Below are 14,256 nucleotides of genomic sequence, written 5' to 3' on the forward strand. Positions count from 1 at the left end.
GAACCTATTTCACCTATTCCCCCTGCCCACCTCTCTCTGGTGACTATCAGTTTATTCTCTAAGAGTCTGTTTTTTGGTCTCTTTTTTTTCTTTTGAACACCAGCTTTTTAATAAAATTTAGTATTCAGGTTTAACTGAGATGAGTTGTTGAGTGTAAAATGTTACAGAGAACCCATGTTCTTGGACTAGGTGTTTGGAACAAATGCTAAGTAATAGGTGCCAAGAAACTTAGGTTAATATACTGAGCATCATCAACAAAATATACATAGTATCTTTAAATGTAGTAAGTGATAGACCACTTTGAAGAAGAGTGGGAAGTGCTGATTTGTATCCATTTTTTATATTTTCACATACTGGTTTATATTTTCTTTCACTGATTTTGTTCAGTGATTCACTCATTGAATCAATGTATTCATTGTAGTCATTGAATTCTTTTATTCATGAGATAATAGGAATCCTGCTAAGTGCTAGGATAGAAAGATATACATGATGCTGTATAGAAAAGGAAATAAGGGGGCATCTGGGTGGTTCAGTCGGTTAAGCATCCAGCTCTTGATTTTGGCTCAGGTGATCTCGGGGTCGTGGGATCAAGCCCAGCGTCAGGCTCTGTGATCAGCTCAAAGTCTGCTTGTCCCTCTTCCTCTGTTTCTCCTGTCGTTTGTGTGCGCTCTCTCCCAAATAAATAAATACATAAAATCTTTTTTTTTTAAAGGAAATAAGAATTTCAACATATTGTATGAATGGGTGGAAAAGAGACTGAACTGCAGACTCACTTGTTCCTGAGGGTCTACAACTTTTTCTCAACCCCTTTATACCTTTAAAAATTATTCAGTATCTCAGGAGCTCTTGTTACATAAATTACAATATAAAAATTATATTATTGTTTAAATAAATTATATAAATCATATTAAAAATTCAATTGAGAAAAAATTCAGTACTTATTTATTAATTCAGTTAAAAATAGTAATATACGCATCGCATGCTCACATAAAAAGCAATTTGTGAAGAATAGCTACTTTACAAAACAAGTTAAAAATATTAAGACTGGCATGTTTTACATTTTTGTAAATCTCTCTTATGGCTTAATAGAAGACAGTTGGATTATCATATCTGCTGCCATGCATTATTTTATTTGAAGTAACCGAAGAAAATCTAGCCTCTCTATACATAGTTGGTAAAAGAAGGAGTATTATGATAGCAGTCTTAGATAATTGTGGTTATTAGTCTTTGCTACTACACTAAAACTGTTTAAGTGCTAGTTTCTTAAAGGTAGTTGCAAGGTGCAATCTGAAACAAGATTAATGAAGTTTTCATACTCTGTTACAGTCTATTGGTCTTGTACTTGAATAAATTTTTTTACCTATGCATAAATTGTAATATGATGCATTTGTCATTTGGAAAATATGGGTTTACTAAATTATGCCAATTTTCTAAATGTTAGCACTTTTCACAGTACAGGATCAACAAATCACATTTGTTAATATTGCCTCTAGTCTCTCAGAAGGGAGTTTCGGGAAGCTGTCAACATCACAAGGGCAGCTGCAGGTTCTCCAGAATTTTTATACTAGCTTGAAAGCTCAAACTTTATCATTGATGACAAATACTGAAGTAACAGTTTTACTTCCTTTAATTTTCAAGAAAATATCTGCCAGATACTCAAGTCTGTAACTGTGGCTTGTCTTTTTTTCTTTCTTGTCTTTCATTCTTTCAAGTAAAATGGTATTTCGTGAAGGAAGTGGCTCCTTCAGCCCACCACTCAGACTCAGGTACTTCGGTGTGCGGTGGAAGTGCTGTGTCGTTGCCACTCCATCGCAGAGAACATTACAAAGGCCACAGTCTGAAAGGTTGAAACTGGGAAAAATTAGTAATTTGACTCCTTTACCACATTTTTCTTTTCTTTCTGTGAGTGCCTGGCAGTGAGGAGAACAATGACGATTAGTACATTTTGGGACCGCTACCTTGTTTAGAGCTGAGGTACTGGCACTTTTACCTCCCATGTCTTTTGTATATGTCATTAGTGTAAATGTCAACACAACGAGAAAGGCAAATAATGTTATGGTATTATTTTGAAAATAACTTTGATCTTATAAACCCTATGAAAGAATTTTGGGATTCCCTCACCTGCCACAAGAGCCTGTGGGCCTATCTACTGGCCTAGATAATTATGGAACCAGAAGCTGTAGGTTCCACTTTCTACAAGGGTTGGCTAATGGTGGATCTAGAATATGAAGCCTTTATGGAACCAGTACTTATTCCTATGTGATAAACAGCCACTGAAGATTTTAAACAAGAGGGTGACACGTTGGATTTCTTTTGGGGTAGATCACTCTTATTGGTGTAGGGAGGCTGGATTTGTAGTGGATAAATCGAGGCAAGTAAATCAACCAGTTAGAAAGCTGCTAGAATTTAGGAAAAAGATGGTGAGGGCCTATCTCGGGAGTAGCATTAGTAATAAATAGTAGAAGGTACTTATTTGAAAAATACTTAGTTTTTTGAGATAATGGGAGTAGTCATGGATAATTCCTTTTTTCAAGGAATTCCACTTTTCAAGTGGGTGGGTGATAAACTGGCCAGTGAGATAGAGAAAACAGAAGATGGACTAAGTTTACAAAGGGAGATGATGAATTGTTTGGTGTGTATTGACTTTGAGCTGCTTAATGGAAACTCAAACGTAAAATGTGATAGGTAAATGTAAGTCTAAATCTCAGGAGTGAAGACTCACCTGTGGATAAAGATTTATATGTGAATACATAAAAGCAGATTATCCAGGGAAAGAATGTGGAGTGCTTAAGGTTAGCACCCCTCCTCCTACCCATTATTTTCTAATGTTTCTTCTTCCCTTTTAAACGTTTTAAAATGGTGACTCTATTTCAGTATCCTTATCTACTTCTCCACTTTCCATTCACTGTAATAAGCTGTTGCGATATGACCTCTGACTTTACCTCTTAAATTGCTGTCAGTATAAGTTCCTTATTGCCAACTCCAATAGACATTTTTAGGTCCTTTTCACACTGGGCATCTCACCTTCATTTGGAACTGTTCATCACTCCTATCCTGGAAAATCTATACTCTAGCATCCATGTGAGAAGGGAGAGGTACATATATAGGGCCTGACCCATCGAGGTCTTTGTACATTTTATCTTTATCCTATGTTCACTGTGAGACACTTAAAAGTGTTGTGAGCATATATATGTTTAAAACTTCACTCCGTTCATGGTATAGACCATGATTTCTTAGCCATAGCTAAGGGGAGGACATTTTGGGCCAGATAATTCTTTGTTGGGGAGCTGTCCTGTGCACTCTAGAATGTTTATTTATTGGTATTCCTGGCTTCTATCTAGTAGATGGCAGTAGCACCTACCTACCCCCAGTTGTGAAAACCAAAAATGTCTTCAGGCATTGCTAAATACCCCATGCAGGGCAAAATTGCCCCTAGTTGAGTACCTCTGTGTCTCTATGTGTGTGCCCATGGTGACCCTGTTTGTATCTCTGTTTGTATTTACTATGGATATGAACAGAATAAGACAAACCAAGTATACTGGTTACAAGTCTTTTGCTAAGTTTATCAGTGACACTTCCAAGTCACTAAATCTAGATTATCTTTTTAAATGTCTGTTTCATCAAGTAGAAGTAAGTTTCTGGAAGATAGGGCCTTGCATGGAATTTTTGTAGCCACTTTGTAAATGTTGAGTTGAATGACTTGAAAAGTATGAGTGGCATTTGATACCCTTAGGCGTACTATTGCTATTGAATATTGGTAATGATATGCTAAACATTCCAGTAAGACTCAGTAGATCTGTTAAAAGCAAACTGTCTTACAGAACATTATAGTAGCCTATATTTGAGTTAATTATTTGGCATGTACTCATCAGATATGAATTATTTCCAAGGTGAGATGGTAGGCTTTCTAATAACCACCACTTAAATGCGAATCATTTTACAAATATCTTAATCCTCACAATCCTTCACAATGAAATTGGAGTCTAGGATTGTTTAAATCACAAACACATATTCTTAGGTACTGCTCTCTACTGCGTGATAAGGTAGCTTTGAGTACTTTATAGCTTTTTATGTCTATTAATCTGTAATAAAAATAAAGGGCTGGTATCTTGTTCTTTTAAAATTTAGGTATAAAATTTAAGTTCAAGTTTGTAGTATTTATTATTTGTGTTATTAAGTGAACCAATTAGAGCAGTGTCACCTTTTTGACGAAGGCACGTTTTGAGGTTGCTGTAGTTTCTCTTCATTCAGCCCCAGCATCTATTTTTTAAATTTAATTGTTACACTCTACATGCAGAGAAATTCATTGTTTGTAGTGTATAGTTCTGCAAGTTTTGACAGATGCATGTAGTCATGTAATCATTACCACAGTCAAGATACAGAATAGTTCCATCACCCCTAAATTTCCACCAGACTTTTTTGTTCAACTCCTTTTTTCTTCCTTCAACCCATCATTGATCTGTTTCTGTCCCTATAATTTTTCCTTTGATATTTTTAATAGCAAATAATAATAATACAGAAGTCCAATGATTTAAATCTTAAAAGTAAGTGGTTTAAAGTTAAAAGTCTAAGGACCTCTTTTTACAAATTTGTATGTTGAATGTAATTGGAGGAGGAAGAGCCAGAGGTAAGGTTGGTACTTTAAAAGTATTTCCACATTCCTTTGGATTTCTATGCTTTATTAATGTGAGAATTATATGTAAATTTTGTAAATGTAACCTATTTTCATTGTGTTATTAAAGTTATATTGAAAACTCAACCCTTTTTATGTTTCTTAGATACAAAGCAACCTTTCATCAATGTGACGTTTGTAAGAAAATTTTTAAAGGCAAATCAAGTCTAGAAATGCATTTTCGGACGCATTCAGGTAAAAGCTAATGGGTACTTTATTTATATCTTTGTGTAATTATTCAGGAGTAAAATATGGACATTTAAACTTTGTTGTTCTTGGTTAAATTTTTTTGTCTTTTCCCCATACGATTTTTACTTATTTTATTAAAATTGATGTCATGAATGAGCGATATTCTGCCTTTTGATTCTCTGTAAGCTTCAATATTTTTTAATATTATTTTGTAAAGTTGGGGCAAATTTTTCTTCATAGGGAATTTACTCAATGTTTAGCTCTAATTTTCCCCTTTTCTGGATGTTTATATTTGCTCGGTATCTATGTAACTCTCTGAAGACATTCCTTTTTTTTTTTCCCCTCTTTTAAAAGAATAAATCAGATAGGATTTGATTATCTTGCTTAACCAAGTTACTCTTGTATACTTTCCTTTACACATAGTCAGTTGTGATTTGTGGGTAGTTACAGTAGAATGATTTGCTTCAGCTGCTCTCCAGAAGATAATTATTTTCTAAACCTTTATTTTTTCCCCCTTGGTAATGCTGCCATATTTTGAAATATAGACTCTTGGATTCTTTCTTATATGTTGTCATAGTCCTTGTTTGACTTCCCATAGAAATTAACAATTCTTAAACCTTTCCTTTCTTTTTAAAAAAGAAACTTATTTATGCATTTATGGCTGTTTTATTTTTATTTGGATTTTGTCAAGCTGCTGTTCTAGAAGAGAAAAATAACTGATTTCATAAATATCAGAATGGAAAATAACTGGATTTGGGAAATTTCAATACCAAAGAATTTATTACTTATACGGTGCTTCTGTTAAAAATAAAATACAACCCCCTCCAAAGGAAAAAGTCATAATTTGGGGGTACATACATAGGAATATAAAATGAGGAAATCATATTAATGCTATCTTCCATATTATTTATAAATAATAAGCTTAATAAACTCATGGTTTGAAAGAAATGATGAACTTACAGAAAGTTAATTCAAGACCATTGATGATTTAAGAATTGTAAAACTGCAGGAATTATTTTAGAGGAGAAACTTAATAAGGGCTGGCTTTGTAATTGCATTCAGTTTTTAAAACCATTGATTTATAGTAATTAGTCAATGACCAATGACAATGTGGAATTTCCATCTCTGAATATCTCAGTTAGTTGGAATTAGGGACAAGTCACTCTGCCCATTGACAATTGCAGAAATGAGCTCTATTACAGAATAAGACAAAGATTATGGCAGTTATGAAATGAGTGGGAGAAATCACCTAAAGCAGAGGTCAGTAAACTTCTTTGGTAAAGAGCTAGATAATAAATATTTAAGGCTTTGTGGGCCAGTCTCTATCACTCAGCTCTGCTTCTGTAGCATGAAAGCAACTGTAGACAATGTGTAATCAAATAAACATGGCCACATTCCAATAAAACTTTATTTACAGAAACAGGCAAGAGGCTGTATTCAGCTTTCGGGCTATAGTTTGCCAACTTCTAATCTAAGGTAATCAGCAGGCTACCAGACAGGACTTCACAGTGTGGCCCTTCGACAAACTGGTTTCCATATTTCCCGGTCCATTCCTGAGATTTATAGGTCCAGAAACTGACTTTTATGTCTGTACACTGAGAGTTATAAATACTCTTAGGAGTTCTTTGTAATAACCACTGGAAATAGATTCACGAGAATGTCAGCTTTTTATTCACCTTTTAGAGAATGAATAGTGTACTAGCCAAGGTATCCTTTTTCTCTAATCAAGGAAGCAAAGTTGCTAAATTTATTAAGCAGAAAAATATAGAGTAAAATTAGGTAGTAATTTTATGGAATAGTTTATCAAGGAAATGGTGAAGGATACTGAATCATCCTTACCCTTGTAATAGTGTACCTCTCTTGTGACCAGAATAATTTTGCTCCCCAGATTCTTTTTCCCTAGCCAGGATACCCTTAGTGCATTATCTGTACTGCTTTTTTTAAGAAACAGATTCATGTTTTTTTGGAATCCCCTTAACTAGATTCCATATAGACCTTTCCTTTTCTGGTAATATATTCTTTCTCTAGGCGAGCTGTAACTAGTGGATTGGTTTCAGTTTTGGCCAGGTCAGTATACTTAATTGGTTCAAATGAGTAATATGATCAGTGCTTAGCCCAGGACTTGCAAATAGTAGGTGCTTAATAAGTATTTGTTGAATGAATTAATTTATCATGTTTACCTTTGACTAACCTCTAATCTATCTGATGTTTTCAAACCACACAATTAGGGAAATTGATTGGAATAGAGATACAAGATTTTCTTTTGTAAATGGCTTACTCTCATCCATTATGTGTTTTGCTTGTTGTAATTCTCAGAGTAGTGATTACATCTGTTCTTAGCAGTAGTCTTGTTGAAATGTAGTGCATTTATTTAAAATAGGCATTAAAGCTGATAAATTTAGGGCCTGATTTTAGACTTGGTAGAATTTTCTAAGCTGTATGTAAAGTACCCAAATCTTAATGAACAGCTCAATGAATTTTTATAAATGAATACATCTATGTAAACACCACTCAGATTAATATAAAGTTATTAATATGTTACCAGTACCAAAATTGCAGAAGTATCTTCTCCGGTCCTCCCAGTTGGGAACTCCTTGCAAAATAATCATTATTTTGACTTCTATCACCATTAGTTTTGCCTGTTTGAACTTGATATAAATGGAATCATACAGTATGTACTCTTTTTTTTTGTCTGGTTTACTTCACTCAGTATGATGTCTATGAGATTCATCCATAGAAATGGGTTTGTTTCTTTTAATTTTCATAGGACTATACCACAATTTATCCATTGTACTTTGATGGACACTTGGTTTGTATTTACTTGGATCTATAATGAATAAAAGTTCTGAAAATTCTTGTTCATGATTTTTCATTATCCATATGCATTTATTTCTCTTGTGTATATGCCTTGCCACTGGATTGTTGGCTGATAAGATATGCATATGTTCTACTTTAGTAGACACTACTGAATAGTTTCCAAGGTAATTGTGCCAGTTTGCATTCCAACCAGTAAGTATATGGTTTATGAGAATTCCAGTTGCTCCATGTTTTCACCAACACTTGACACTGTCTTTTTTTTGAGCCATTCTGATGGATATGTAGCACTGTCTCAAAGTGGCTTTAATTTGCATCTCTGTGAAAGTAATGCTATTGAGCACATTCCCATATACTCATTTGAATAACCTCTTTCTTGGAATACCTGATTCATTCTTCTGCTGATTTTCTTAAACTGGATTGTCTGTCTTTTTCTAAATGATTTGTAGGAGTTATGTCTGTATTCTAGAAATTTGTCCATTGTTGGATATCTAAATTGCAGATTCATTCTACTCTGTGGCTTTCTTCTCACTCTTGTAATGGTATCTTTCAGTGACTGAAGTTTTTGAATTTTATAGAAGTCATGTATCAGGTTTTTTTTTCTAGTTAGTTTCTTACTATATCCTCTTTAAGAAATTGTTGCCTGTTCCAAGATTGTTAATATTTTTTTCTGTTACCTTCTAGAAGATCTATTTTAACTTACATATTTAGATTATGAAACTTCTGTAATTTACTTTTGTGTTCATTATTAGGTAAAGGTCAAAGTTCCTTTTTTACTTTTTTCTTTTTACATGTAGCTATCTAGTTACCCCAGCACCATTTATTGGAAAGACCATCCTTTCCTTAACAGCATTTCATTGGCGTATTTGTTTTAAATTAAGTGATCATATATGTCTGGTTTATTTTGGGGCTTTGCTCAGTTCTTTTGTATTATTTGTATACCCTTGCACCATTGCTATACGTAAATTACTATGGCTTTTGATATCTGGTACTGTAAATTATCCAACTTTATTCTATTTTGGTGTCTTTATTATTCTTGTTCCTTTATGTTTTTATACAAATTTTGAAGCATCTTATTTCCAAACACAAACACCTGCTCAGAATTTTATTAGAATGTCATTGAATATATAGTCAATTTTTCCTTAGTTGATTACTTTATAATATTGAATCATCCAATCCATGAACAATCCCTACATTAACTTAAGTTCTTTTAAATGTTTTTCAAAGATGTTATAGTTTTTGGGGGTACCTGGCTCATTTGGTGGAGCATGTGACTCTTGATCTCAGGGTCATGAATTCAAGTTTGCCATTGGGCGTGGAGCCTACTTAAAAAAAAAAAGATGTTATAGCTTTTTAGTGCAGATATCTCACACATTTTCATTAGATTTATATCTAGATGTTTGATGTTTTTGTGCAAAATTATAAATTGTATTTTTATTTGTATTTGTTTCTGATGTATAGAAATGCAGTTGAGTTTGTATATTGACTTTTTTTTTTTAAGATTTTATTTATTTATTTGAGAGAGAATGAGATAGAGAGCATGAGAGGGGGGAGGGTCAGAGGGAGAAGCAGACTCCCTGCTGAGCAGGGAGCCCGATGTGGGACTTGATCCTGGGACTCCAGGATCATAACCTGAGCCGAAGGCAATTGCTTAACCAACTGAGCCACCCAGGCGCCCCTGTATATTGACTTTTTATCCAATAACTTTACTAAGTTCTCTTATTAATTTTTGTAGTTTAGCTCTTTTTGGATTTTCCAAGCATACAAACTGGCCATCTGTGAATAGTGACAATTTAATTTTTCCCTTTTCAAATCCTTTTCTCTCCCTCTTGGCCTTATTGCTTTGGTTGACGTCACCAGTGGTATATGACTAGAAATACTGAATAGTGGACATCCTTGTCTTATTCGCAGTCTTCAGGGAAAAGCTTTCAATATTTCATAATTAAGTATGATGTTTTCTGGGGCTCCTGGGTGGCTCAGTCAGTTAAGCATCTCCTTCTGCTCAAGTCATAATCCTGGGGTCCTAGGATCGAGCCCCGCATCGGGTTCCCTGCTCAGCAGGGAGTCTGCTTGTCCCTCTCCCTCTGCCCCTCTTCCCCTGCTCATGCTCTCTCTCTCTCCTCTCTCAAATAAATAAATAAAATCTTTAAAAAAAAAAAAGTATGATGTGGGGCGCCTGGGTGGCTCAGTCATTAAGCGTCTGCCTTCGGCTCAGGTCATTATCCCAGGGTCCTGGGATCGAGCCCCGCATCGGGCTCCCTGCTCTGCATGAAGCCTGCTTCTCCCTCTCCCACTCCCCCTGCTTGTGTTCCCTCTCGCTGTGTCTCTCTCTATCAAATACATAAATAAAATCTTTAAAAAAAAAAAAAGGTATGTTTTCTATATATTTTGTAGTTACTGTTTATCAGATAAATTACCATCCATTCCTAAATTATTTAGAGTGTCATGAATAGGTATTAAATTTTATCAGATTTTTTTCTGCATTTATTGAGGTGATCATATCTTTTTCCTTTATTAATGAGATAAATTACATTGATTGATTTTTTAATATTAGATCTTGCGTTCCTGAAATAAACACATATTGGGGTTATTTATTTTCCAGTTACTATATAGTTGAATATAGTTTGTATTTTGTATCTTTTTTCTTTTTTGTCTATGTTAATTAGACATATTCCTTTTTTTTCCCCCCCTTGTAATGTCCCTGACAGGTTTTGTTATTATGACTCTGCTGGCCTCAAAAAATTATTTGGGAAATAATACATCTTTTTAAATGAAATGGAGGAGTTTATGTGAAGATGGCATTATTTCCTTATTAATATTTGGAGGAATTCACTGATAAGTCCCTCTGAACTTCAATAAAAGATTCTTTAATAGTTACAGAGCTGTCAAATTTTTATTTATCTTTTATTTTTAAAGAACTCAAATCTAAAATATAAAATCTATCGGCAGAATTCAAGTTACCATATTATGTATCTTTTCAGTGACTAGGAATTTGTTGATTTTTCCCTTTTTTTTTTTGATTTTTCCCTTCTTTATACATGTTTTTTAATTTCATTTCTGCTTTTTCTTTTTTTTTAATTTTGTTTCAGTTTAATTTGTTTTTCCCTAGCTTTTTTATATCCATGCCTAACTTATTAAATTTTAGGATTTCTTTTTTTTTTCTTTTTTCTTCTTCTATATATTTTAAAGTTCTAAGCTGCCCTCTAAACATTCCTTTAGTTAGATTCCACACTTTGTTTTATGGTTCATGTTTTCATTATAGTTCAGTTACAGTATTTCCTAATGTCTGTTCTGATTTATTCTCTCAGTAGTGGCTTATTTGGAATTGTATTACTTAATTCCTAAATATTTGGGGGTTTTCTAAGTATTTTTATGTTACTGATCTCAATGTATATTTTTTCTTTTTACTTTCAATCCCTCTGTGGACCTGTATTTAAGATGTGTGTCTTTGGAGCATCGTTTTATTATCTATTATGATAATCTCTTTTAATTGGGATGTGTTTAGTCATTAAAATTTTACATGATACTTATTTGGGTTTAAATCTGTCATCATGCTATTGGTCCCATCTGTTCCTTGATGCTTTCTTTCTCTTGTCTTCACTTTCTGTAATCATGAAGAATTTTTATTATACATTTTCCCCTCAATTAGCTTGTCAGTTGTATGTTCTTGCATTGTTCTTTAGTAGTCACCCTAAAGATTGCTATGTGTATTCATAAATTATTAGAGTCTATCTTGTTAGTTCTTTATCAATTTCTAGACAATGCAAAGACCTTACAATACCCTTAGCGCCCACCTTTTATGCATGGTATGTATTTTAATTCTACATGCACTTTAAACTACATAAGACATAATTTTTTGGTTTTAAATAACTCATTTATTTTTAACCATATATTTGCCCATTACTGTTACTACTTCCTGCATTTGCATTTTTCCACCTGGAATTTTTTCCTTATGCAAGAAGAACTCCTTTGGTGCCTAGGCACCAAGTTCTCATAGGTTTTGATTATCTGAAAATGTTTTTATTTTTCTTTACGGAGAATATTTTTCCTGGCTATAGAATTTACATTAGTAGTTAATTTTCTTTCAACATTGTAAATATGTCATTTTTCCTCTTTGAACTTCTTTTGTTTTTGTTGAAAAGTATACTGTTGTTATTCTTATTGTTGCTCATTTAAAGGAAATGCCTCTTTTTTTTTTTTTTTTTTTTTTAAGAGAGACAGCAAGAGAGGGAATACAAGCAGGGGAAGTGGGAGAGGGAGAAGCAGGCTTCCCACTGGGCAGGGAGCCCGATGCGAGGCTCCATCCCAGGACCCTGGGGTCATGACCGGAGCCGAAGGCAGATGCTTAACGACTGAGCCACCCAGGCACCCCAGAAATGTCTCTTTTTAATTGGTTGTTCTTTGAGATTTTTCTATCTGTGATTTTTAGTAGTTTTATTATAGTGTGCCCAGATGTGCTTTTTGGCTTTAGGGTTTTTTTTTTTTTTTTTTTCGTATTTTGTGAGGTTTGTAGAACTTACTGCATCTGTGACTTGAGATGTCTTTCTATTGTTTAAGAAGATTCTCAGCCATTTTGTCTTTCATATATTGCTTTTGCTCTGTACTCTCTCCTTTTTCTGGAATTCCAATTTATGTATGTTAGATATTTTACTTTGTCTTTTATATATGTATCTCATGCTCTTTCTATTTTCTTTTGTTTTGTTTTGTTTTTTTTAGAGAGAGAGAAAGAATGTGCATTCTGGTGGGAGGGGCAGAGGGAGAATTTCAGGCAGGCTTCATGCCCAGCCCAGAGCCCAACACAGGGCTTGATCTCACAACCCTGAGATCATGACTTGAGTTGAAATAGAGTCAGATGCTTAACCAGCTGAGCCACCCATGCATATTTCTGTATTTTCAATCCTATTTTTCTGTGTGCTTCTATTTGGATAATTCCTACTGATCCATTTTCCACTATACTGATTATTTCTTCTGTAGTATCTAATTTGCTACTGAATCCATCTACTGAATTGCTCAGTTATTTATCTGTTCCAGAAATTTCTTTTTTCCAATAGATTCCAGTTCTGTGGTGAAATTCTCTTTTCTGTGTTTTCTTGAACATATTAATCATACTCAATATTTCAGGTCTTACATAATTTTTCTTTACCTTTAGGTGTATCTGTTATCTTTTTTTTTCCTCCCTCTTTTGGCGTTTGGCCATTTGGTTCTGTTTCTTGATATGCCTGACAGTTTTGAATTGAACTTTAGATTTTGTGAATGAAAAATTGTAGAAGCCCCTGAAGTTGTATTTTTTCCCAGATATATTTAATTTTCTCACAAGCAGATAGACTGAGATGGCATTGATCTTTTCTGGTCTATTTCTACTCTACCTTTCTTCTAGTTCATCATCATTCTGGGGTCTCAACTGAAGTATGATGTTTGTACCAGAGTCTCCCCACTTTGGTGAGACTTAAACTCCAATCTTTGTCTCCGCAGTACCCTTGGGATTGCTGCAGTATCTGTTCAAACCTTCAGTAATCCCAGCCTCTGGTTTTTAGCTGTCTCATCCAACAAATGTTCATCTTGGGAGTTGAAAAATAGAGGCATTTTTGTTCATTTCTTTGTTGTTCTTTCCAGGCTCTTGACCCCTTAAATCCTTGGTAGTTCCAAACTCCAGCTTTTATCTTTCCATTCCAGGGGAATGTCATCAAGCCCTCGGCTGCCACTTGGCCTCTGTTTCTCTATACTTTAAGTCTGAAAGTGCATTGAGAAAAGAAAACACCTCCATATCTTCCTGTGTCTCCAGAACCTTGGCCTCTTACGTCCTGGCTGCCTTGTTTGTACTTCAGTGCCTCTAAAGAGTAGATTGTTTTGAGTTTTTAAAAATCTTGTTTTTTCCCCTTCACCAGCAAGAGACATAGTGTGACATAAACTACTCCATCAAATCTGAATGGAAGTTCTCGAGTTCTATTTTCGTATACTAGTTTTTAAAATCTAAACATAACTGATCCACTGGAAGACTTTTTTAATTCTAAAGATTTTATTTTATTTATTTATTTAGAGAGAGCATGAGTGGGGGGAGGAGCAAAGGGCAAGAAGAAGAGAGCATCTCAAGCAGACTCTGCGCTGAGCACAGAGCCTGATGTGGGGCTCAATCTCATGACTGAGATGATGACCTGAGCCGAAATCAAGAATCAGATGCTTACCCGACTGAGCCACTCAGGCGCCCCAACAGTTTTTAATTCTAAAAACTCATAAGTTACTATGATTTTAGCTGAGAAATAGATTACATTTCTTTGAGCATTGTTTTATCTACTCCTACTCTTAAAAAATAGACTCCTTTCTATATATCTTGCAAGAGACATTTCCTTTGTTTCCTTAGGTCTCTGATATATGAAATTGAGATGCATCTAGCTTGAATTATTATCAAATAGGTAATTTTGCTACAGAAAGACTTGCTGTAGAAAGTATAGTTCTTTAATATGTATTCCTCTTTTCATTAAGTTCATAGTTGTTTACCCTTTTCACTATGTATCTTTAAGCACTCTAGATTTACTTTTTAAATATAATAATATCAACATTTCCTTTGTGGATCTTTATCTTTT

At 34.2% G+C, this 14,256-nt stretch overlaps 1 protein-coding gene across 2 annotated transcripts in view; it reads left to right on the forward strand.

The window, feature by feature from the left end:
• The window catches only part of ZBTB41 (zinc finger and BTB domain containing 41), a 48,592-nt gene that overhangs the window by 26,194 nt on the left and 8,142 nt on the right, over positions 1-14,256 (forward strand). For both annotated transcript variants that reach the window (XM_035010395.1, XM_035010397.1), the window contains one exon: positions 4,779-4,867. In XM_035010395.1, coding sequence (XP_034866286.1) covers positions 4,779-4,867 — 89 coding nt within the window. The remainder of the gene's footprint in view (positions 1-4,778; positions 4,868-14,256) is intronic.

This window comes from Mirounga leonina, unplaced genomic scaffold, assembly GCF_011800145.1.
Source record: "Mirounga leonina isolate KUSES-001 unplaced genomic scaffold, KU_Mleo_1.0 Mir_154, whole genome shotgun sequence".
NCBI lineage: Eukaryota > Metazoa > Chordata > Mammalia > Carnivora > Phocidae > Mirounga > Mirounga leonina.